General features: G+C 41.4%; 3 protein-coding genes across 4 annotated transcripts; 1 reads left to right on the top strand and 2 right to left on the bottom strand.

Moving 5' to 3' along the window:
• Positions 1-4,755: 4,755 nt before the first annotated feature.
• Positions 4,756-9,728, bottom strand: mrpl38 (mitochondrial ribosomal protein L38). The gene is made up of 9 exons (XM_086304710.1): positions 9,623-9,728; positions 8,338-8,526; positions 8,101-8,232; positions 7,815-8,017; positions 7,653-7,725; positions 7,464-7,509; positions 6,075-6,233; positions 5,136-5,272; positions 4,756-4,988 (listed from the first exon to the last, which is right to left on the bottom strand). The coding sequence occupies exons 1-9, from the start codon at positions 9,705-9,707 to the stop codon at positions 4,852-4,854; spliced, it is 1,161 nt and encodes a 386-aa protein (XP_086160836.1). The 5' UTR covers positions 9,708-9,728; the 3' UTR covers positions 4,756-4,851.
• A 329-nt stretch (positions 9,729-10,057) lies between these two features.
• trim65 (tripartite motif containing 65) lies at positions 10,058-15,618 on the top strand. 2 transcript variants are annotated; one of them, XM_086302801.1, is made up of 8 exons: positions 10,058-10,169; positions 10,550-11,001; positions 11,129-11,224; positions 11,352-11,582; positions 12,511-12,679; positions 12,771-12,860; positions 12,961-13,178; positions 13,559-15,618. In XM_086302801.1, exons 2-8 carry the CDS (start codon positions 10,552-10,554, stop codon positions 13,865-13,867), a joined length of 1,563 nt encoding a protein of 520 aa, XP_086158927.1. In that variant the 5' UTR covers positions 10,058-10,169; positions 10,550-10,551; the 3' UTR covers positions 13,868-15,618. The 2 variants fall into 2 exon arrangements, with proteins under 2 accessions (XP_086158927.1, XP_086158926.1); XM_086302800.1 differs by having other exon boundaries at positions 10,130-10,203.
• An 871-nt stretch (positions 15,619-16,489) lies between these two features.
• Positions 16,490-23,321, bottom strand: wbp2 (WW domain binding protein 2). Its single transcript, XM_086302802.1, has 8 exons — positions 23,059-23,321; positions 21,888-21,996; positions 21,537-21,672; positions 21,360-21,452; positions 21,126-21,272; positions 20,919-21,041; positions 19,780-19,856; positions 16,490-16,937 (listed from the first exon to the last, which is right to left on the bottom strand). The coding sequence occupies exons 1-8, from the start codon at positions 23,115-23,117 to the stop codon at positions 16,890-16,892; spliced, it is 792 nt and encodes a 263-aa protein (XP_086158928.1). The 5' UTR covers positions 23,118-23,321; the 3' UTR covers positions 16,490-16,889.
• Between the last annotated feature and the right edge of the window lie 905 nt (positions 23,322-24,226).

The following is a 24,226-nucleotide window of genomic DNA, read 5'->3' as shown; positions in this document are numbered from 1 at the left end:
GGATCTGCCTAGCCCAGGAGCCATCGTCAATCTCCCATTGTTTGCTAGAAATGCTTAAAATGAAGATGTGGAGCTATGTGACATATTATATATGGTCTTTAACAAAGCAAACTATAAAGCAACACCAGTGCTGCTGAAATTTGCTTTATTTTTACAATCATGACATAAATATGACAAACATTGTCCACATAGTTGTTGACGTTTTCTCAAATATGCATGTGTTGCATAACCAGTACATTCCATAGTTGTGCTCTTTTCCATCTCTGTATCTTTCCAGGTAGCGTAGGGGCTGCCGGTATTTGACACGTTTCCTCATGTCTGCAGGGAGAAGATGCAGGAAAGCAAACCGTTAAACTCACATTTCCAGCTGTCACAAAAATCCTGGCCCAACTTAGATGAACGCGTTAGAGAGACGTGCAGGTTCCAGCATGTATTGTGTTGTTATGTGATGTGTCTTGTGTTGTGCACGGTATCTGTCACATACTGATCACACTGGCATTGGAAGAAGGCCAGACCCACAGGAGTCATGTTGTCCTGGTACTTTCCGTAGAAATCCACCGTCTTAAACGTGCGCTGCACCAGTGAATGGCTGTGTGGAGAGACGATACATGCTCAGTGCGTTTTTAGTTATCACACAGATTAACAGTTATGTGCCCACTCAATGCACGCTTTAATCCGGGAGGTGTTTAGAGTATTTGTGGTAAATCGACTTAAAGTCAACATGTCAAGACAATTGATTTTATTTGTTTAGTAATATTCACAGAAGAGAGAGGTTATATTTAGAGGTAAGGACTACTCTGCAAGATTTAATAAACTGAAAATGAAAAGCCGATCTGTAAAGTCCTTATTCGTAAATCAGATATTGGATCTGTATGATTCAAGGTTCACTTTGACAGCAAATTTTCATTTAATTATATTGATAGTCTACTATGACATTTAGTCATAATTTAGGTATCTCGATTCTTTTAGTTTAGTGTAGTTTTAGTGGACCAATTCACACTGATGTGAAGGTTTTTTTCATATTGTGAAATGTCCTGAAAAACAGGTTTCATGAATCTACTTGGCAATTTAATATAGGATAAACAGGTTAGCTTGCCCTGAAGTTACAGTAATGTATTTTGCTGGACGGGTACGATATACACATTTTAGAAGCCATCTGAAGTCTTGCATGGGTCCTCAAAATTGTTCCCAACTTTTCCTGTTGCTGTGTCAGGGCTGTGGATACAGTGGAGTTTCAAGTGCAAGTTGGCGCATTAAGCAACGTGTCAGTTTAATAATCTGAGGTTGATGCTCACCCAAGGCATGTTTCATTTAGTTTATAGATGCTTCCCTTAGGTTGTATCATTATATGATGACCCACATTAATGAGTTAAACTGGAGAAATCTCTTAAAGACATAAATGATCAGGTGATCTCTAATTTCCTGCTTCTTACTGAATGTATTACTCGGCCCTAAAAATATAACCTGATACTTAAACTGGATTGCATCGCCTTGGCCTTCAGCAGCACTATGAAGCCACGGAAAGTCTTGTTTTTTACCAGCATTTCCTAAAAATACAGGGAGTGCAGAATTATTAGACAAGTTGTATTTTTGAGGAATAATGTTATTATTGAACAACAACCATGTTCTCAATGAACCCAAAAAACTCATTAATATCAAAGCTGAATGTTTTTGGAAGTAGTTTTTAGTTTGTTTTTAGTTTTAGCTATTTTAGGGGGATATCTGTGTGTGCAGGTGACTATTACTGTGCATAATTATTAGGCAACTTAACAAAAAACAAATATATACCCATTTCAATGATTTATTTTTACCAGTGAAACCAATATAACATCTCCACATTCACAAATATACATTTCTGACATTCAAAAACAAAACAAAAACAAATCAGCGACCAATATAGCCACCTTTCTTTGCAAGGACACTCAAAAGCCTGCCATCCATGGATTCTGTCAGTGTTTTGATCTGTTCACCATCAACATTGCATGCAGCAGCAACCACAGCCTCCCAGACACTGTTCAGAGAGGTGTACTGTTTTCCCTCCTTGTAAATCTCACATTTGATGATGGACCACAGGTTCTCAATGGGGTTCAGATCAGGTGAACAAGGAGGCCATGTCATTAGTTTTTCTTCTTTTATACCCTTTCTTGCAGCCACGCTGTGGAGTACTTGGACGCGTGTGATGGAGCATTGTCCTGCATGAAAATCATGTTTTTCTTGAAGGATGCAGACTTCTTCCTGTACCACTGCTTGAAGAAGGTGTCTTCCAGAAACTGGCAGTAGGACTGGGAGTTGAGCTTGACTCCATCCTCAACCCGAAAAGGCCCCACAAGCTCATCTTTGATGATACCAGCCCAAACCAGTACTCCACCTCCACCTTGCTGGCGTCTGAGTCGGACTGGAGCTCTCTGCCCTTTACCAATCCAGCCACGGGCCCATCCATCTGGCCCATCAAGACTCACTCTCATTTCATCAGTCCATAAAACCTTAGAAAAACCAGTCTTGAGATATTTCTTGGCCCAGTCTTGACGTTTCAGCTTGTGTGTCTTGTTCAGTGGTGGTCGTCTTTCAGCCTTTCTTACCTTGGCCATGTCTCTGAGTATTGCACACCTTGTGCTTTTGGGCACTCCAGTGATGTTGCAGCTCTGAAATATGGCCAAACTGGTGGCAAGTGGCATCTTGGCAGCTGCACGCTTGACTTTTCTCAGTTCATGGGCAGTTATTTTGCGCCTTGGTTTTTCCACATGCTTCTTGCGACCCTGTTGACTATTTTGAATGAAACGCTTGATTGTTCGATGATCACGCTTCAGAAGCTTTGCAATTTTGAGACTGCTGCATCCCTCTGCAAGATATCTCACTATTTTTGACTTTTCTGAGCCCGTCAAGTCCTTCTTTTGACCCATTTTGCCAAAGGAAAGGACGTTGCCTAATAATTATGCACACCTGATATAGGGTGTTGATGTCATTAGACCACACCCCTTCTCATTACAGAGATGCACATCACCTAATATGCTTAATTGGTAGTAGGCTTTCGAGCCTATACAGCTTGGAGTAGGACAACATGCATGAAGAGGATGATGTGGACAAAATACTCATTTGCCTAATAATTCTGCACTCCCTGTATGTAGGACTGCTTTATACCTCATAGTACTGTATGAGGTAATAGAGCACTTTGCTCTCTGACTGCAGGTTTACTGATGTTTCCTGGGATAGTTAAAAATAGAATGGGAGGCAGAGCCCTCAGATTTCCCACCCCTCTTCTGTGGAATTATTTCCCAGTTTGGATTTGGGAGACAGACATTTTCTTTTATGATTAGGCTGAAGACTTTCCCTTTTGAAAAAGGTTACATTTAGGACTGACCAGGTGACCCTGAATCCTCCCCTAGTTACACTGCAGTAGGTGCTCAGAGTGTTTATTCTTAACTCAGCTCTTTTAACTTGCGTGTGTTTACTCCACTCTGCATTTGATGATTAGTTATTAATCTCTGTCTCTCTTCCACAGCATGTCTGTTGTCCTGTCTTCCTTCTCTCTCCCCAACCGGTCACAGCAGATGGCCCCGCCCCTCCCTGAGCCTGGTTCTGCTGGAGGTTCCTGTTAAAAGGGAGTTTTTCCTTCCCACTGTCACCAAAGTGCTTGCTCATAGGGGGTCATATGATTGTTGGGTTTTTCTCTGTATGTATTATTGTAGGGTCTACCTTACAATATAAAGCACCTTGAGGTGACTGTTGTTGTGATTTGACGCTGTATAAATAAAATTGAATTGAACTGAACTGAGTTAAACTCCATCCGGTCACAGCACTGCCACCACCAGCTCCTCTTTTTGTTTTCTCTTGCCTACCTTGACTTAGACATTATCATATTATACCACATATAATGTAATATCTGAAATAGCACAAAAAGAAATGAATAAATAAACAAATAAAAGATTCACATGAATAAGAGGAGCCTATAGAGATTCTATATAGCTGTTTGTGCAAAAGCAAAATGTCTTCAGCACCACCATGCATTCAGATCACAATTCTGATTGCAAAAGCTGCCAGAAAGGACCACATTTAAAAAAAAAGAAAGAAAAATAGATGTCTGGTTCTGCCCTCTGTCTATTATTGTAGAGTTTTTAAAGCATCTTGAGGCATCTGTTGTTGTCATCTGTTGCTATGTAAATAAAAATGGAATGAAATTAATGTGCAATCAATCAAAACTGGCATAAAACAGACACATGAGCAAAGATCCGCAGCTATTATTGCTAAGAATTTACAATCAAATATGAGTCATAGTTAAAATAAGGTTCCTGAAAAGTTCTGACTCATCAGTGTGGTCTCTGGGGATTTTAACTCAGCAGTGCCATCTGCTGACATTTCTTTGAATGCTTCAGTATACACAAAATTAGGGATAATTACTCAACATTAGAGCAACTGCAGCAATAAAAGTTTATAGTATCAAGTATGAATAAATGTATCTTTTTCTAGACGGGCTTTTAGACAAATTTTTGGTCTTTGACATGAATGTCTCGTGGGCTTAAAACTATAAAAATAAATAAATAAATAGTTGAGGCATAAAAATGTTACTTCTATCACATTTTGACTCCACATGTACCTGCTTCTTATTGAGCTGTTAAATGTTGCTGACTTATATTTGGTGTTGCTGGCTGGAAAAATCCCTGCCAGATTATCATTAATAAAATGCTGATAATTGATGTTTAGTGAGTATAAAATGTTTGTTTTTTGGCAAAGGTAAATAAAATGCAGCCCCAGTGCAGCTGAAAATTGCTTTATTTTTACAATCATGACATAAATATGGCAAACACAATTCCACATTGTTGTTGCTGTTTCCTCAAATGTGCATGTGTCTGATAATCAGTATATCCCATAGGTGTGCTCTTTCCCGTCTCTGTATCTGTCCAGGTAGCGTAGGGGCTGCCGGTGAGGGTATTTGACCTGTGGGGGGTGGTACACTGGAGGCCTGATGAACTCAAACACGGGCTCCCTCATGTCTGCAGGAGAAGATGCAGGAAAGCAGACTGTTAAACTCACATTACCAGCTGCCACACAAATCCTGGCCCAATTTAGATGAACACGTTAGAGGTGGGAAACAAGTTCCAGCATGTATTGTGTTGTCTTTTTCCCACACCGTGACTCACTTAGGGTGTTGTGAAAGGTATCTGTCACAGATTGATCCCACTGGCATTGGAAGAAGGCCAGACCCACAGGAGTCATGTTGTCCTGGTACTTTCTGTAGAAATCCACCGTTTTAAACATGCGCTGCACCAGTGATTGGCTGTGTGGAGAGACGATACATGCTCAGTGCGTTTTTAGGTATCACACAGGATTAACAGTTATGTCCCCACTCAATACATTTTTTAATCCAGGAGGTGTTTAGAGTATTTGTGCTAAATTGAGCTAAAGTCAACATGTCAAGACAATTGATTTTATTTATTAAGGTTTGTGGTATACTAGGAGCATCAGCCACTTGTCTGAAGCATATTTAATATGGCAGAGTTTTTTTTTCCAGCATTTGTGGTCTGCAATAACACGTCATAATTCAGGTCCTATATAGTGATTGTGCGATGCTAGTATTTTACAGAGAGATCTGTATCTCTATCTATCCATTCATCCACATGGTGGTTGCCCCACAGAAACACAAGTTTTGCTTTTAAATTTCCGTCCTCTGCTATGTGTCTGAGATCACCATGTTATCTATATGGTATCTCAACACTTAATGACATTTTAGAGTCAAGAGTAGAAAAACTCAATGTAGCAGAGTGTTTATAGCAACCAGCCTGAGAGTTTGGCTCACATGGGTTACTCGCGCATAAAATGACCTCTAAATTTGAATTGTGTTTAGTATATGTTGTAGTATATCCATCACTACAACCGCACATATATGCCAGGTTTGGGTGGTTCGGGAGGCAGTTGCTAATGCTACACTGAGATTAGTGTTATTCCTACCTACTGAGCACAGCACATTTCCTAGTCACAGGTATCTTGCTGTAACTTGCTGTTGGGATGGACTTTGTTATTGTTGTAACTCCATCCAAAAAGAATACATCATCCACCACTCTGATTAGTGTACTACTCACCATGGCGAGGGCCTGATGTTTTCCTGGAAGTTGATGGGCCCATCCTGCTTGAAGAGCACGTAAATATAGCGATGGAAGCCTGTTCCTCTGGCAGGGAAGGGTGGCAGGTAGTGACACAGCTCCTCACCAGCCTGGACTGCTGCGCCCGGTATGTTCCCCCTGCAGAGACATGGATCATTCGAGGAATCCATGAATAACTCGAAACGAGGTTTATTTAGCTTAGATTTAAACTTGAAGTGAGAAATCAATGACAGTAAGCCAACCAGCATAAAGTGAATGGACTGTAAGTTTTTTAGTGCTCATCCAGATGATCTGACCAATCAAAACATCTTACACTTCAAGTTAAGAGCAGAGAACAAAGCTCTGTTTTATTCCATTTCCTTTTTAGGGTTCGCCTTGCTGGGGAGCAAACAAATGCCCTATTTATTAGTTTGTCACCAGCTCCACCTTATGAGCCTCAGTCTGAGCACCACCTGTGTGTGACCTTTGGCACAGATTTTTTTTTTTTTTAAATCTCTGAAAGTCTACCGCAGCGATGGAACACAATTCTTTCAAAAGTCACTCCATCATTTGGTGTTTGGTTTCTGTTGGTAGAAAGCAGTTTCAAAATCTCTCACAGGTGTCACACCTTATTATTGAGTGTTCCTCAGTCCTGACAGAGACCACTCAAGTAAACACAGAAAGGTTTATTTGCAGGATAAAACTGATTACGCAGAACAAACACGTACCAATTTGACTGTGTCCTCAAGCAGACCAATACATGTGGAAAATACTAGTGTAAGAGGATGAAAACCCTGCTCCCACAGCAGAACACAGCCACCAGATTCTCTTGCTGAAGGGGTTGTGCAGGAGTTGTATCCTCAGTTGGCCACAAGATGTCTCTTTTTACACAGAAACTGTACTTACTACACTGATCAGAATCAGAATCATTTAATAATCAATATGGAAATTATGTACTTTGATTATAAACTAGTTTTGACATCTAAATCTTACTCCTGTGAGACAAAGCTCTGTAAATGCAGCAGTCTGCACCATGAAGCTCACACAGTTAAACAGTGCGCCCCAGGGTGGCTGTGGCTACAATGTAGCTGCCATCACCAGTGTGTGAATGTGTGTGTGAATGGGTGGATGACTGGATATGTAAAGCTCTTTGGGGTACATGGGGACTAGTAAAGCGCTATATAAATACAGGCCATTTACCATTTACCATATGTTTTGTGAAACTGGATGCTCAGATTTAGTGGGAAACCTTATACTTTGGAAAATTAGATCAGTAAATTGATCTTGTTGACTTAGGAATTATCTGATTGCACTTTTGAACCTCAGCATAAACACAACATGGTCAGCATATAGTTTTAAAGCTTATTTGACTGGTATGAGACTACTCACACAAGCCAGTGGATGTATTCTGCCTCGTTATCTTGAAGATGCTCATCTGAGGGGGGGAAAAAATTGTACTTAATTTGGACAGTCTGCAAAAGTAAAGAATCCTTCAGTTACTTGTGTGGATTCACTTTTAAACGTATTAAAAGACAGCCAGTCATTCTTAGGACTGTCCACTGATCATTTTGTATGTACCTGGACAGGTAAGCAGGAGGGTCCACAGGGAGCCCTCCTCTGCATTGAAGCTGATCTGTGGTGCCGTCGCTGCCTGGAGGACCACAAAGAACAGAAAGAACATGATGCAAGAAGATTTATAAAAGGTGTGGGGGGACATAGAATCAAAATCTCTTAACGTACCTCAGTGGGTGTCAGTTGATTCCCATAGTGCACATGAGTGCCGTTATCCTGGCTGTAGCAGACCTTGAGTGTAACCTGAGGTAGAAAATAAGCCATGGGGAAGAGATCTCTGAAGACCCCATAGTGGTCCGCAAGTCTTTTAACATGAAACGGCCCGGTTGTCTTCTCCCAAGTTTCCTGCACTTGATCCAGAGGGATCTTAACTGGTGGACAACAAGGAACCTGTTACCACAAGGTACCAAAACAGAGCGACAGGAGAATTCGTTAGAAACTGATGTAAGCTTACACGTGCGCAGACGAGACGCCCGCTCCAGCTCGACGTTCTTCTTGTTCTCCTTCATCACCTGCCTCTTCTTCTTTACTTCTTTGGTCCTGCAGGGTTGATAGTAGGGCAGTCCGATGTCCACTCGCTCTGCGCCTTCAAACACAACAGAATTCTTTCGTGCTATCTGGAGTTTTTACCATTAAAAAAATGACATTTACAAGACATCACATTGCCCCGATGTTCACTCCATCATCTCACCGTGCTCAGGGTCAGCGTTTTCCACGTAGCTCCTGTAAGTCTTCCACCATACGTCCTTGTTCCTCGCCTCCGCCGCTTGCCTGAAGTAACGATTGTAGCTGCGATACTTCTCTACCGACGCCAGGTTTTTAACATCAATCTCTTCATTTGGCATCGGGCCCAAAGGAGGAACCCGTTTGCAGAGGAATGCTGGAAACATCCCAAACAGTTAGACACATCGCTTTTGAAAATGCTACATCTTTAAATGGTAAAGTGATAGTGTACAATAGTGATCATAGATGGTGATTCACATTTACTTTTCCAGCTGCTGCGCTGTTCTATTTCACCTAATTTGTATTCATTCTGCACCAAAGTATGTTTCTGTGCCTTTTGATTGTCAAAGCTACTGATTTCCCAAATCTGAGTGGGGAGGTGGAAGAATCCATTACATTTTGATACCACGCGGATGACTTTGCCTACATCTGTGAAGTACACAGATGTAGGCATTGCATCCTCAGCGCCTTTCTACTTTGTAAGCAAGGCTACGTAAAAATTATGGGCCAAATGTGAGGAAATGTGGTGGAGAGAAAGAACAAGAGCATGCATTCAAATCCCCTTCTTTAAAATTGAAAACAATGCCTTTAGGGTCTTGGCAGAGGATCAGACAAATGTCATGAAAAGTGAGGATCAAGTTAATTAACTGGGCAGTGTAGTGCCTGTGGGCGAGTCAGACTTTGGAGGAAGAGCACCCCTCATTTCTCTTTGTGTTATTTATCAGCTTGTTGCTGGTTTTATAGCATGACTGAAAACTGCAAAACAAATGGAAATGTGCAGAGGACATTTTGCACTCCGAGTCAACTGTCAGCGAGTGATGAGTTCACTGTCTCGTACTTTACCTGTTTATTCTAAGGCAGATATCTTTGCACCTTTATAACTATGGCTGTGAGTATTTACTGATAACTATATTAGTCACTGGATAATGGCACAGCATACACTTTGCAGTTCAAAATTAAGAAGAAGAAAAAAACAGTAGCAGCTAATTTCCAGAAAATAATGTAACTGATGTATGAGCCGTTTAGCATTAAATGTGTTGACACTCTTACAACACCTCAGTTGTTTTCCTGATCAATGTTTAGCTTGACCAAATTTATTCGTCACATTTGTTTATGAGATTTCTACCATGTCTGTAAGGGGACAGCGTGCATCAGGGCTCTGCTGCAACTAATATAACCTACCGAAATATTTTCTATATTCAAGACGTTCAGGAAGTATTTTAAAAATTGCCAAATACAGATGGACTCCATACCTGTCGTGACAAATGCCCTCGCATTATTGACCCCTAAATCTGTCCCGGTCCGTAAAGCAGCAGCACATACTGTGCGCAGCGCCATCTTGGAATGACTTTCCCCGCCCCTACTTTTTTTTCTTTTTTTTAAACAGAATACGGTGGCCGAGAGGGAAAAAAGAAAAGAAGACACTTAAAACTGAATTATGCAGTCATATACATTATAACATTAAAATTTAATACATAAAAAAATTATGTATATTATGTAAAAAATTATGTAAGGATTTTTGAGGCGAATGTTTCAGTAAATATCTATTCTACATTAATTAAAGCAAAATAAAGCAAACGATTGACATAAATTAAGTAGTATTGCCCTCGCAACTTCACAGCGGAACAGTGTTACAGTTTGTCTCATAGCATACAAAATACAAAATATATGGGTCTTTTTTTAATTTCATTGGTTTCTCGAAAGCACGTGAAGGCGTCCCTTTTTGCGTCATACGTCATCCGGAACGCTTCATCTAGCGATATTCATACAGTGTTCTGCATGAATCTATCTGTTTACGTGGTAAGAATTATTTTTTTGGTACAGCATCTTGCTGGTGAGTGTGTAATGGTGCTCTGTTTTAAGATATCTTTTGACCATTTTAATATGTTGACGAGTATTTGTTTGTAACAGTCCGCGCTAACGTTGAATGACTTGAAAGCATGCTAACGCTGGCTAACATTAGCTTTTCCGTTCACTTGTGTGGTAGCTGACATTAGAATCTGGGACTGCTGCCTTCCTGCTCGCCTGTTATTTTTCCCTATAAATGTTAAGCCAGTTCATAAAGAATATTTTCCTGCCCAAAAATAAAATTGTTTTCTTTAAAAAAACGAAATGAAGTTGTTTGTCTCGAAAGGTGTCATATTATGGTTAACCTCAGCCTTTTTTGTTTCCCTCTACAGAGATGTCTGCCATGTCTTCAGAGATGGAGTCTCAGAATGCAAACCTAAACTGTTCCATTTGCCTGGAGTTCTTCCGGTATCCTGTAACCATCCCCTGCGGTCACACCTTCTGTAAAAGCTGCATCAGCAAGCACTGGGACATTAAGAGCCAGTCTGACATTGGCCCTCAGTGCCCCATCTGCAATGAGGAGTTCAAAATTAGACCTGTCTTGAGGCGTAATGTGTCCTTGTCGGTCCTGGCAGAGACTGCAAACAGCGCTGGCCCCTCATGTAGGGATGCTCTGGTGAGAGGAGGTGAAGGGGCCAGAGCCATGCTGCTGTGCGAGCGCCATAAAAAGCCTTTGGTTTATTACTGCAGGCAGGACAAAAGGTCTGTGTGCAACGAATGTGAAAAGTCAGAGTGCATGAACCACGAAAGGGTCATATTGGAGGAAGAAAGGGAAACTCAAGAGGTATACAAACACAAAGCCTCTGCAGATTTAAAACTGGGAGTGGATTATAGATGATGATTATCACATATTTGTATGACTGTGAAAGAATAAATGATTTTTTTCTTGACTTGATATGTTTTCATTACAGCTGCTGCTGGAAAGGAAGAATACAGACGTGGGGAAACTGCTTGAAGAGACGCAGAAAAGTATAAATGACTTGACTGAGAATATCAATCAAGCTAAGGTAAACTCTCACTTTAAGCCTTTGTAAATGCTTCGCAAAAGGAGGCTTTTAAGTATAAAAGAAATCGAAAGCGTGTGCCCAAATGAACCCAAGCAACTATTTTACACAGCATATTTTAAATTAACAGGTAACTCTTGAGCAGACGTCAGCCTGGGTGAACGCCAAGTTTTCTAACCTGATGAAAATCCTGTCCGAGAAGCAGGAGGCAACAGTGCTTTTTATTGAGGTGGAAAAGCAGGCAGCCCTCGTGGAGGCAGAGGCGCGGCTAACCGAACTCAGCGAGCAATCCCGCCTGCTCAGAGAGCGCCAAGACCAAATTGCGGCACTACATGACCTCCCTGATACTGACCTCATCAGGGTTTGTATCCCTTGCCTTTACACATTTGGGAAGGGGAGGATCTGGTTTTTTATTTTGGTTCATTTTATAGTCCCAGTAGTTTACAAAGGTAAGTATGTGCAGGTTGCTGTTTCATGTAACATGCACAAGTGGATGCGTAGAGCTTTCAGCAAGCTTCCTACTGCTGGATGGCTGCACAAGCATTTTTTTTAAATAACGAAATGTGGGCTTAATTAAACAACACGAGGCTGGTATCTGCTCAATCACAGAAAACCTCAGTGTTTCGCTTCTTTCGACTACAAAGTTTATCAGAGTTGCGGCTCAGGCCTTGTCACGCCTTTCCTATGAGCCACGTAAAAAGAACATTGAGTGTCACAAGAGACATCTTGGAAAATTAATGTTTACTTTATTTGTTATCTCATTAAGAACTTTCCACATAAGTTTATTTTGTCAGATTTTAGTTCCAGGCCAGTGAATGCAGCATGATACTTATTTTGTAAGTTATAGTCTCCCCTTTGCGCTCGATCTGTCTGGTTTGAAAGGCACTGAGAAAATATTCCAACTCTCAGCTTCACAGCAATGCTTTCCTGACCAGTGGGAAACATCACAATGGCGTCTTTTACATATCGACAGTGTGTGGGCCAGACAAGTAGAGGCATTATTTGAGCCAGCTAGGGCAATAATTACACCGTTTAACAGAAACGATGCCTGAAACCTATTAACCACAAATTCTAGGAGCACACTGTAGAGGATCCAGACACATGTCATAATGTAATGAATGGCAGGTGATTTTGAATTGTCATTAGAATTGAGTTTTTATTTCATTTAACAATTGCAGAAGCAGCTTAAACTCACTGTTTCAGCTGTAAGGTCAAACCAAAGTAATTAATCAGACATTGAAACTTTTGCCTATTCGTTAAAGCACTGCCTGAAACCCGCTTCTTCACAGGAATCATCGCACGTAGAAGTCCCGCGCTTCAAGGATATTTCCACAGATGTGACTTCGACCCTGCAGGATCGATTAAACGGCGTCACCGACATCCTCTCCCGAGTGTCTAAGCTGGTGTCTGAGGACCTGGAGAAAGCTGTGACCACCGCTGTGGGTCATGACAGAGAAGGTGACCTGTCACTAGGAAAGATGAAGCATGTTAGCTCGATCCGCCTTCAGACGGTCCTCATGTGTTCTCATGCATTGTCTTTGGTTTCCAGGTTCTCCTCAGGACAAGAGGCCAGTACTCGCTGTGGTTCCCAGCCCCGCTGCTCCGTGCCACCCTGTTGGGAAGGAGGGCCTCAGTGCTTGTGAGTTCTAAGAGACATTTTATAACTAAGGACCTCTAAAACTTTTCTAGATCACTGTTCCAGCTTTAATCTGCCTGATTCATTTTCTTCCTTCTTACAGACCGATGCTCTCTGACTTTTGACCCACGGACAGCCAATGGGCATCTAGTTCTTTCCCAGGAGAACCGCAGGGCTGAGCACTTGACATCAGGGCCACGCGCTGTCCCCGCTCATGAAGCCCGCTTTGATCACACCTGGCAGGTGCTGTGCTTTCAGGGATTCAAACACGGACAGCACTACTGGGAACTGGAGGTGTCCAAGCCTTGGGCCTACCTCGGGGTAAGGATATCATAATGCTGTGTAGGCTGTGGCTTTGTGACACATTGCTTTGTAGAGGGTCGCTAACGGGAACATTCTAGGTCCTGCCGAATAAATCGTTGATATGTATGTAGAGGTCATCAGAACTAATGATTCCATGCAGATTGTAGCTGCACGTATTCAGTCCACAACAGGTGGAAATCGGCATGTAACAAGCTCAGGAACCTAACTTGTGACCCACACATGTTACATGAACCTGCTCAATAGTAGATCCACTCTGTCTGATCAGTCGAGAATGTTTCAACAGATTTTCCTTATGTGTTATACAGGGATTCATTGTTCCCAGAGAAATGACCACAGGATGCTAATGTTTCACTTGTTCTGCGCATCTTCCTCCCCAGGTAACCTACGAGAGCATCCCCAGGAAGGAAAAGGGCAAGAGATGCATGGTGGGAATGAATGAACTGTCCTGGAGCCTGCAACTGGACGAGCACCAGCTCAGCGCCTGGCACAACGGCCGGCGGGAGACCATCCCCGGCAACTCCCATCACAGCCGCATCGGCATGCTGCTGGACTACGAGGCGGGTACGCTTACCTACTACGGAGCCGGCCAGACAAGGCTGCACGCCTTCCACTGTGCCTTCACCCAGGAGCTGTTTCCCGCCTGCTGGATAGGAGAGGGGGTCAGCATCACCCTCTGCTCTTCATGAGCGGACTTGTAGAAGAGGGGAACAAGTGGAATTCTAGGAATACTATGAATCATGGCCACAATCTGACTTGACATAAAGAACCCCCTCCCCCCCGCCTCCAAACAATCTAGGAGCTTCTTTTAAATTCACTTTTCTCTTCTGGGACGACTGCCTTCCTGCATTGTTTTTAGTAGAAGAACTGACTTACTGGGATTTTCTTTCCTCTAACATGTTTGCCATTTTGTTTTGCATTGTCACTTACCACAATGTTGCTAAGGAAACCGTTTATATGCATACGTAAGGGGCTTTTAAAACGATTTGCAGTTTTAGTTCACACTAATTCATTTTTTTTAACATGTGATAAATAATGTTCATGTGTCCTATTTCAGGTAGGAAAAAAACAGTTACATTTCAGTGGGTCACACTTTTGAGCTTTCATTACCTAAAGCTTAGAAACAAGTGTCTCCTCATGAGACACTGAACTCTGCATACATGCTGGATTATGTCTTTAATTAGGGCACACACCCTTGTTGAAACAAATGTTCTTTTTTCCAAAATAGCATTACAATATATGCTGTGTGATTAGTGAAAAGATACCTACTGAGGTGGAGGTGAATGCATCAGTAATACTGTGTTGTTTCTGTGCCAGCACAGGAGGACAACTTGAACACACGGTCTTACACATGTCAGATTTGAGTATTTTTGATTCTGCCCTAAAGAAATGCACTTCAGGCTACATGAGAAGTTTCCTATAGGTTGGCGAGGACCTGTTACACTCATTCCATTTGAAAAACATGAATTGACTCTAAGGGAAATTTATGATTCTTTTTAGCAAAGGTGAAATTCGATATTGTCCTGACTTTATTTTTAAAGTTCAATTAAAGCATCATATTAGTAGATTCACCTATTGTATCAATTTGAATATCTTCAGTGACTTCACTCGGAAGTTATCTCATTCATATTTTCAGGAAACTTGAGGTCGGGGTTACCAAGACACAAACCGACAGAAAAGCATAATGGGCCCACTTTTGTAGCTTTATGTTCATCACACAGAGTGAATTGTATCAGATGGAAACTGATGAATATCCGCCTGTGCCAGAGCATATGTCCACATACAAATGAAAACAGCAAATGTAAAGGGATGCTTGGGAAAAAAATTTCGAGGCTCAGATGTTTAGGGTAAATATTGTACTCATACATGTCCAAACCTCATTGTGTTTTCTGATAATATTCACATGTATGCTGAGCTCATTCTACGGAAGTATGTGAGCTACTGTAGGTGAAAGAAAAATGTTGCAGGCTGTAGCGCTACTACTGAGAACACAACTGAAAATCGAAGGCTGCGTTATCACGTTGCGATCTGATCTTGACTGCGCAAACAAATGGTGCCGACGGTTGACGGTGCTGAGCCGGAATCTGATGTATTGTGCTGGTGTGTGCATATTTTGGGGCAGATGATTTTTAGATTATGAGGGTTTACAAATCTTAGCTTAGCTGAGAACTTTTAGCACATTTAAAGTGGGTTACTGCTGTGGATTTGCACAAGTTTCCTGAAGACAAGGAACAGCTGAGGAAAAGCACATTTGGCTGTTTTGGCCTAATGATTGGGGGAAAACTTTCTGTCACTCTTCCTGCTGACTGTTGCATATGTTTGTCAGAACTGCTAATGCACTATACTGTGGACTATTAAAACTTATGATAGCAATACTCTGCTGAAATAAAGACAGACACTCTGAATTCTTTATTAAAATCCAGTCCAATGCATACATGCATCAGTTGAGCTCATGCCTTGTTTTCTTACTCGAGTTGTTAATTATTCAATAAATTAGTTTGAATTAAATACAGAGCTTTATTTTTATTTTACACACAGCCATGACGGAGCATACAGGAACCCGATGCATAGCATTCTAAAAGTGCAAAGAATCAGCCGCAGATGTGCCACAGATACAGTATATAGATTGGAGACCGCAGAGGAAGGAAGAATAGAAGATGAGATACTCAGATTGGACCTCAAACTGAAGAGTAATAATCACGACCACAGAAACAAGAGTTCACTGATGGTTCTGTTTGTGTATACAATGTTAAAAATGCAGTGAAGATGAAAGCAGGCTGATGGTGAGTCTGACCGTGCGTCTTCTCTAACGTCTGGAAGCGTAATAAAATAGGGAGTGACATCATTGGGTGACTGCTTTGCTCTTGCAACATTATAAAGATAATCCCTCCTGGCAGTCGGTCCCTCCAAAAGCCCAGCCGTCCTCTCCCCTGCTCTAATCCAGGATCAGGGATTGGCTGCTGTGGCTCAACGCCGCTCTAATCTTTGTGGTCCGCTCGTCGGCCAAAACGCGTCAAAGCAGGTAGGGCCACCCTGCGACCCGCTCGTTAAAAAAGCTAGTTCTTCTTTAGGTTAGTGTTCTTGATAAAATAATGTTATTTTTAAGTCTACATATTAAAAGCCTGTACACACAAATAATAGAAAAATAAAATACTGCGTTCATTTCGCCTCTGGACAGGTTAGCAAAGTATTTACTATCATTTATCTGAGTCTAGTTTTATAGACAGTCACAGGACATCATGAGCACAGCTGAAGTTAAGGTTGCTGCACGATTCTGGGGAGGCTTCCAAGGCAAGAAATACTAAAATAGCTCATCAGGTTACAAGGTTTTAATCAAAAAGCCCTCAAAACCACTCCAAACACTTTGGCCTGAACAATCTGTTCTTCCTCAGAAATTGCTACCAACACTTCTTCTTTGCTACTTTACATCACGTAAAGGTGCATTTGAAGAGAATGAAGCTGATTACAATATATGAGTCGTTACAAGGAATGCAGGCTGAGGCGGGAAAGCAATTGGATGACTTTAAGGTTAGATCAAAATGGAGATGAGCTGGAAGGAGATTAGGATGAAAAAAATTGATTATCTTGGGGGGGGGGGGGGGGAAAGAACATACTGGCCCTCCTACTGTCCGGTTAATGTAAGAGAAATAATGAGATCCAGCAGGATGGAAGATAGAGGACAAAGAGGAATGAGGGAGACATTAAGCAGGTCTATTGGTTCTTCTTGTCTTCTGGAGGAGAGTAGGGAGGAGGCTTGTCCTGGAAAGAGAGGAGAGTTTTGTTTTGAGCATGTGAAAGATGGTGCCATGTAAACAGAAGAGTAGGAACACACAGTGGTCTTGGATTACTGCCATTCACAGACTGAAGCTGTGGCAAACAACTGGCTTTTAACCCCATAAAACGTGGTTTTATCAGTGACTTCCACTTGCTGTAACACCTTAACCAGGTCATCCACTGATGTGGTTTCTGCATAGCTGCTAGCATCAGTGACTGTCTCACAGCAAAGTAGAGACAAAATAAATACAGGGAGTGCAGAATTATTAGGCAAGTTGTATTTTTGAGGAATAATTTTATTATTGAACAACAACCATGTTCTCAATGAACCCAAAAAACTCATTAATATCAAAGCTGAATGTTTTTGGAAGTAGTTTTTAGTTTTAGCTATTTTAGGGGGATATCTGTGTGTGCAGGTGACTATTACTGTGCATAATTATTAGGCAACTTAACAAAAAACAAATATATACCCATTTCAATTATTTATTTTTACCAGTGAAACCAATATAACATCTCCACATTCACAAATATACATTTCTGACATTCAAAAACAAAACAAAAACAAATCAGCGACCAATATAGCCACCTTTCTTTGCAAGGACACTCAAAAGCCTGCCATCCATGGATTCTGTCAGTGTTTTGATCTGTTCACCATCAACATTGCGTGCAGCAGCAACCACAGCCTCCCAGACACTGTTCAGAGAGGTGTACTGTTTTCCCTCCTTGTAAATCTCACATTTGATGATGGACCACAGGTTCTCAATGGGGTTCAGATCAGGTGAACAAGGTGGCCATGTCATTAGTTTTTCTTCTTTTATACCCTTTCTTGCCAGCCACGCTGTGGAGTACTTGGACGCGTGTGATGGAGCATTGTCCTGCATGAAAATCATGTTTTTCTTGAAGGATGCAGACTTCTTCCTGTACCACTGCTTGAAGAAGGTGTCTTCCAGAAACTGGCAGTAGGACTGGGAGTTGAGCTTGACTCCATCCTCCACCCGAAAAGGCCCCACAAGCTCATCTTTGATGATACCAGTCCAAACCAGTACTCCACCTCCACCTTGCTGGCGTCTGAGTCGGACTGGAGCTCTCTGCCCTTTACCAATCCAGCCACGGGCCCATCCATCTGGCCCATCAAGACTCACTCTCATTTCATCAGTCCATAAAACCTTAGAAAAACCAGTCTTGAGATATTTCTTGGCCCAGTCTTGACGTTTCAGCTTGTGTGTCTTGTTCAGTGGTGGTCGTCTTTCAGCCTTTCTTACCTTGGCCATGTCTCTGAGTATTGCACACCTTGTGCTCTTGGGCACTCCAGTGATGTTGCAGCTCTGAAATATGGCCAAACTGGTGGCAAGTGGCATCTTGGCAGCTGCATGCTTGACTTTTCTCAGTTCATGGGCAGTTATTTTGCGCCTTGGTTTTTCCACACGCTTCTTGCGACCCTGTTGACTATTTTGAATGAAACGCTTGATTGTTCGATGATCACGCTTCAGAAGCTTTGCAATTTTGAGACTGCTGCATCCCTCTGCAAGATATCTCACTATTTTTGACTTTTCTGAGCCTGTCAAGTCCTTCTTTTGACCCATTTTGCCAAAGGAAAGGACGTTGCCTAATAATTATGCACACCTGATATAGGGTGTTGATGTCATTAGACCACACCCCTTCTCATTACAGAGATGCACATCACCTAATATGCTTAATTGGTAGTAGGCTTTCGAGCCTATACAGCTTGGAGTAAGACAACATGCATGAAGAGGATGATGTGGACAAAATACTCATTTGCCTAATAATTCTGCACTCCCTGTAAAGACTGGCTGACCTTCTGCAGAATGATGCAGGTAGGGATGTTTCTGATGTTAATGGCTGATGGCCAATGCCTGTGCTGATTATTTTGCTTTTATTATGGTTTTTGTGTCAGGGGATAACACGAAATGTTACCCATGGAAAATATCTGACCTGATTTCTTTCCCACTGAAAAAAAATTTGATGTGATAATATATTGGTTATTCATCGTTAAATGGCATTTTAAGGCTGATATCTGTCAACTACATTGCTACATTTCAGTGTTGTACATTAACCGTAGCGCTGAAACAAATTACACATTTCTCCAAAGTGGTGAAGACGGCTGCATGAAGGGCATCTCCTCTCTGGAGCTGTTGTCCAGACAGTAGATTGCCCTTCTTGTTGCACGTTGAAGCTCTACTTGGAACCTTGTTAAGATCCAACCATGCAAAATATGATTTTCCAAGTGGTCTTAAACTTTGATCAGGACTGTAGCATCACACAGTTGGTGGAGATCTGCTGTCTGCGCATTAATGATATGAATCTCACATTCCACCACATCCCAAAACAAGGAATTTTCACCCACAGAACTGCTCACTGGATATTTTCTCTTTTTTGCTTCTTTCTCTGTAAACCTTAGAAATGGTTGTAAAGGAAAATCACAAATTCCCAACACCAAAATAAAATAAAATGACTTTTTTTCTACACTGGTAAATTAATCTGACTTGATGCCCCAGCTTAAATTTAGCAATACGTTTAAAAATCATGCAAATACACTGCGCTAAAATACACTCCTCTGTATACAAAAAGGCCAGCACTTTTCAAATTATACACCAAATGAGTTTATTTTGGATCTGCAGTCACTGTTAGTATAGCAATACTAGCAATGACTACAAACAGATGACAAATGGAAAGGAAATACAGCTCAATTCAAAGAGACATGGAAATTCAAACACTGTCTCACAGCCACTGAAAGAAAATCTTCGACAAGATTTACATTCTCATTTTAAAAAAAACTTGTAAAGCAGAAACATGAAGGGCAGCTCACCTGCGGCAGGTACACATGTGTAGGGGGCAGTGTGGCACAGCTGGCACTCGCTGCTGCTTCAGCGGCTTTGGCCTCCGCTGGGAAAGCGAGTGAGACAAAGGAGGGGTTCATTAATTAAACATGGGTCTTACTAATAACCCCCGGGACATATGAGATGAGAGGTGCTAAACGCGCTGCAGGTACGACGGCCTTTGCATTGAGAGAGAAAAAAAAAACGGCAGTTTAAAATCTCCATGACTTGCAGATAGCATTTTTCCAGCGCAAAGTGTTTTAAATATTTTGGAGATCTGACATTAGCTTATCTTTAACCTTAAATTCCTTAGTACAACATCTCTGTGATGCTGAATTAAGCTCATGTGATATCAGTGCAGTGCATTCATTGTTAGAAAGCAGGCAACATGTTGCCCTTCCTACTGCTTTATGTATCCAGGCCCAAACAACACAAAGTACTTCCAATAATGTACTGTATGCATCGCTTCAAATATCTTGAGAAAAAAAAAAACTATCCACACTTTCCAAACAAATTACTTTTCTTAGTTTTCAATTTAAAATTTACCTGTAATCATTCAATAAAGGAGAATATTTTTTAAAACAATCAAGGTCCACAATCTATATACCACTAAATATATACTAAAGACAAATGATTTTTTTACAGCAGATATTTCACTTGGTGTGGCAGGAAAAAGCAAAAATATAATGAAAGACATTTCATTAACATTATACTGGGTCTTGGTAAAGCTCTCCTTTTGTATATGTTCTGTACTCACATCTTGTTGCATGCTCAATCATCCAGGTAAGTAAATCTCCAAAAGTTGATTCTGTTCATCTGGACGTTGCGTTTTTCAGTAGGAGAAACATTTCTCCCACTGAAAAACGCAACGTCCAGATGAACAGAAACAATTTTTGAAGATTCTGTACTCACATATAATGTTTGTACATTTATGAAATGACAAAGGCATTCTATTCTTTTCTAACAAGACCTGTGTGAGCAGATCTGTTCCAACATGATATGTAAATGTTAAAGTATAAAATAGAGTGATGAACGCGTGCAGAAACTCAACATCCCTTTTTTCCTAATAGCATGATGTTTTTATTTAGGCTGTAGCTGAAGTCAGAGCTTCTCTACCGGAGATTTTCACCTGCTGCCGAGGAGGGGAGGTCTGGATCATGTGGTGGCTGCTGACCCAGAGGAGCAGAATAAGGAGGTGGAGGTATGTATGCTGCAGAGGCATCAAATGCTGGAGGAGTGGCGTAGAATCCATCTGGAGTCCGAGAACAGAGAGTTGCAGTTTAGTTTTCACTTTCACAAGATGTGGATCTAAGCTGACGACAATTCTGAAAAGCACCTGGAGGAGGAGGGTTAGGGTAGGAGTAGCCGGGTGGAGGTCCTGCTGGGTACATTCCATTAGCAGGTGGAGGTGGGTAAGCGTAGGCCCCATTAGCCATGTAGGGGCATCCACCAAAGCCAGCAGTTACAGGCTGACCTCTGGATGCTGAAAATGTGAGGCAATAAATCGATTAATAAGTCCATGAAATATCAGGAACTGTACTATTTCATGTGTTCTGCTTTGTTAACATACCCTGAGCTGCAACCTGCAACATGTACTGGCCAAACTCTATGGCTCCTCCAACAGCAAAGATGAGCTTGAAAGTAGCACTGCCCTCCCAACCGCCTCCAAGAGAGATTCAAGAGAGGGCTTAGAGACACAAGATGCTGCGTGTTCCATTACAGCATAACGGGGAAAAAGTACACCTACCTCCAGGCTCTGCATTGACTGTGCCCTTGATGTAATTGGCTCCCAGGACAGGCTGTTTGATCTCACAGCCCTTCATCAGGTAGAAAGGCATCATAAAAGACTGCAGCGCATCCCGCCCTTTAGCCAGGAAGATCACCTGGGATTAAAAGAAGAAACAGCATCATATTAGCAGCTAATATGATGCTGTTTCTAATAATTAGCTACTCCCAAACTAACCTTAAATGATAGTAATTAGAATGATGGAGTTCTGCTCTTCTGCTCTGCTAGTACGTGATGTGAATTGTGGCACCATTATGCCAGCACAAGGCTTCGGCTAAACAAAGAGGAAGACTTGGTGGTGTTGTCACTCACCCTGTATGGAGTCAGGTAGATGCTGCCCTTCTTGCTCTTTCTGAAGGCTTCGGGCAGCCTTTCCGTGTCACAAAAAACAAGCTCCACATTGTCATGGTTCATCAGCACACTAGATCCAAAAAGAGAAAGGAGACGCTGGAACCAGCTGATTGTAGGAACCAGAATTCTTTCCAACATTTTTTGTGTGCATCAAAAAGAAAATCTGTAATGTTTGTATAAGCATTTGACCTACTTTCATCTTAAAAGCTTAAAATGAGATCATTGGGTTATTGTGCAACCGTCCATTGCCTTTAGTACAAAGTACTATAGGCAGAGGATTAACATGCCATCTAGTGACAGAGCTTACTACAGGTTCCGGGTTAGCTCTAATGGGTTTATCATTACACTGCAGCATGTTCTAGAAGAAGCTGGCCATTATTTTTGACTCATGCTAATAAACAAAACAAATACTTTAGCACAGAGGCCAGGCCAGAGCGCAGACTGAAGGCTATGCAGCTATTGCATTGCAATATATGCTCAGCTATTACTGCAATGAGGCGAAATAACGTTTTATCCTCGATACATTAGACTTATTACAACATTTAAAAACCACTAAACATTTATGTAATCCTAGTCTGCGGTGATGATATAACAGACTGAAGGGCCATATTTCGGCTAAGAGTCCGGGACCCGGTTCTGTAAGATGCGACGCGAATATTAGATTAGAAAAAATGACGTTGAAATAATTAACATAGCCATGCTAGTCGTGAAGCATTCAGAGGTTTATTTTGCATCGATTAGGAGCAACTCTTCAATTCGCACTATATCATATAAAAGGCTCTTTGTAAAAAGAAAAAAAATGATACTGTAGTTAAAAATGAAAGCAAAATTATTATTTCACGGTGTTCGACAAAAGCTTTTACACATATGTTTGTTTAAAAAAAATAAGCTACCAAATGCTAAAAGTTAGAAATTCAGTGCAGCGTTTACTGTGTGGCAGGTGTGTCTGTGTATTAACCGAATAATAATGTTGCATTTGCAGTGCTACTGATATGTAAACTATCTCCATGACATGTCAGAGCCACATTATTTTTGAATGAGTCTGGTGTGACGCTCGTCCCAAAGAGCGGGTATAACTTATCCGTGGCTGGTTAACTGTAACGGCTAGCTAACAGCTGCTAACTGACGTTACCTTTCACTGTTGTTGATGATGACACCACCGGACTCCGAGTGATTCTGATTCAGAGTCATGTCGACGGCCCTCCAGATTGTCTGGAAAAGATTAGATACTGTTTTATTCAGTCAGAAAAACGTATCCAAAGGCCTCTCTGGATCCTCGGTGACTTCCCTCCGCGCGGATAACGGTTGTTGTGATACAGAGCCAGCTGAGGTTGCCGCACCTGCCCTTCCGCCATACGTGTGAAACGCCCACCGCGTGACGTCACGCCCCTTTAAAAAGTCGGTTTGCCCTAAGCCTTTCAAAACATTCAGTCTGATTTTAAATATTTCTTTAATAAATTTACGATCAAATGTCTATGACTGAATGACGTTTAAATGACCGACACGAGCTCTACAAGGTTCTACCAATTGCAATATAGCTTCTAATAATAGTAATAATGCTAGAAAATCATCATATACGTAAGACTTTTAATGTGGCTAACTACGCCTCTATAGTTAGTAGTACAGTTAGATGTAAATAATAATAATATCAATTAATTAAAAAAGAATGAAAGACTTCTTTACATCATGAGTCTGGCTGATGTACCAGTTAGCCTAAATAGAAATGTATTCTTACTTAATTAGTATTATTACCGTCAAGGCAGGGTCAGCCTTACCTATTTAAGGGACAGACAATTTATTTCAAGTGAGTCACAGGCATTGACAAACAGAAGTAAGTCAAAAATTCTATTTGTAGTACAAATATGGCACGATGATTTATATATCAAGTATTGAAATGCCTCTTACATTATGTAACAGAATGAGTCAGGAGAAGGTGAGTGGTCAGGTTAGTCAGAAGCACCCACATCCTTGTAAAAGATGCAACAAGTGGTGTGTGTTGGCTAACAATAGTTGACATCTATGTCTGACCCTCTAAATTCCATGCACAAAGCTATTATATGAGCCAGAAAAACAAGGAACAGATAATAGATTATACAAAGTTGTTAAATGAAACAGATGGGTCAAATGTCACTTTTCACTCCAATGTGCTAATACACGGGAGGTGATGTAACTACCCTTACTGTCAAAGTTTACTGCTATCACATGAAGCTCTAGGATGCCATCATGGAACATGTCATACCTGGATTGCAGCTCATATCACTTCAGTGCTACCATAGAGGTAAACTCTCAATGCCTACACA

The sequence above is a fragment of the Aulonocara sp. 'chitande type north' Nkhata Bay genome, linkage group LG8 (genome assembly GCF_057382095.1).
Source record: "Aulonocara sp. 'chitande type north' Nkhata Bay isolate Kocher_YH1m ecotype deep benthic linkage group LG8, A_spYH_male_GT1.1, whole genome shotgun sequence".
Taxonomy (NCBI): domain Eukaryota; kingdom Metazoa; phylum Chordata; class Actinopteri; order Cichliformes; family Cichlidae; genus Aulonocara; species Aulonocara sp. 'chitande type north' Nkhata Bay.
This window is presented reverse-complemented; position numbering and strand designations above follow the sequence as displayed.

Bases quoted from the DNA above. Each gene is read 5' to 3' on its own strand.
- mrpl38 (XM_086304710.1), bottom strand. From the start codon at position 9,707: ATGGCGCTGCGCACAGTATGTGCTGCTGCTTTACGGACCGGGACAGAT. The intron at 8,018-8,100 runs GTAAGCTTACAT...GTTGTCCACCAG, and splicing joins GGCGTCTCGTCTGCGCACGT to TTAAGATCCCTCTGGATCAA. The intron at 6,234-7,463 runs GTGAGTAGTCTC...ATGTCTCTGCAG, and splicing joins GAATACATCCACTGGCTTGT to GGGGAACATACCGGGCGCAG.
- trim65 (XM_086302800.1), top strand. From the start codon at position 10,149: ATGAATCTATCTGTTTACGTGGTAAGAATTATTTTTTTGGTACAGCAT. The intron at 11,583-12,510 runs GTTTGTATCCCT...GCTTCTTCACAG, and splicing joins CTGATACTGACCTCATCAGG to GAATCATCGCACGTAGAAGT. The intron at 13,179-13,558 runs GTAAGGATATCA...CTTCCTCCCCAG, and splicing joins AGCCTTGGGCCTACCTCGGG to GTAACCTACGAGAGCATCCC.
- wbp2 (XM_086302802.1), bottom strand. From the start codon at position 23,117: ATGACTCTGAATCAGAATCACTCGGAGTCCGGTGGTGTCATCATCAAC. The intron at 21,042-21,125 runs GTGCTTTTCAGA...CTCGGACTCCAG, and splicing joins CCCTAACCCTCCTCCTCCAG to ATGGATTCTACGCCACTCCT. The intron at 16,938-19,779 runs GTGAGCTGCCCT...CTCTCTTTCCAG, and splicing joins CACATGTGTACCTGCCGCAG to GACAAGCCTCCTCCCTACTC.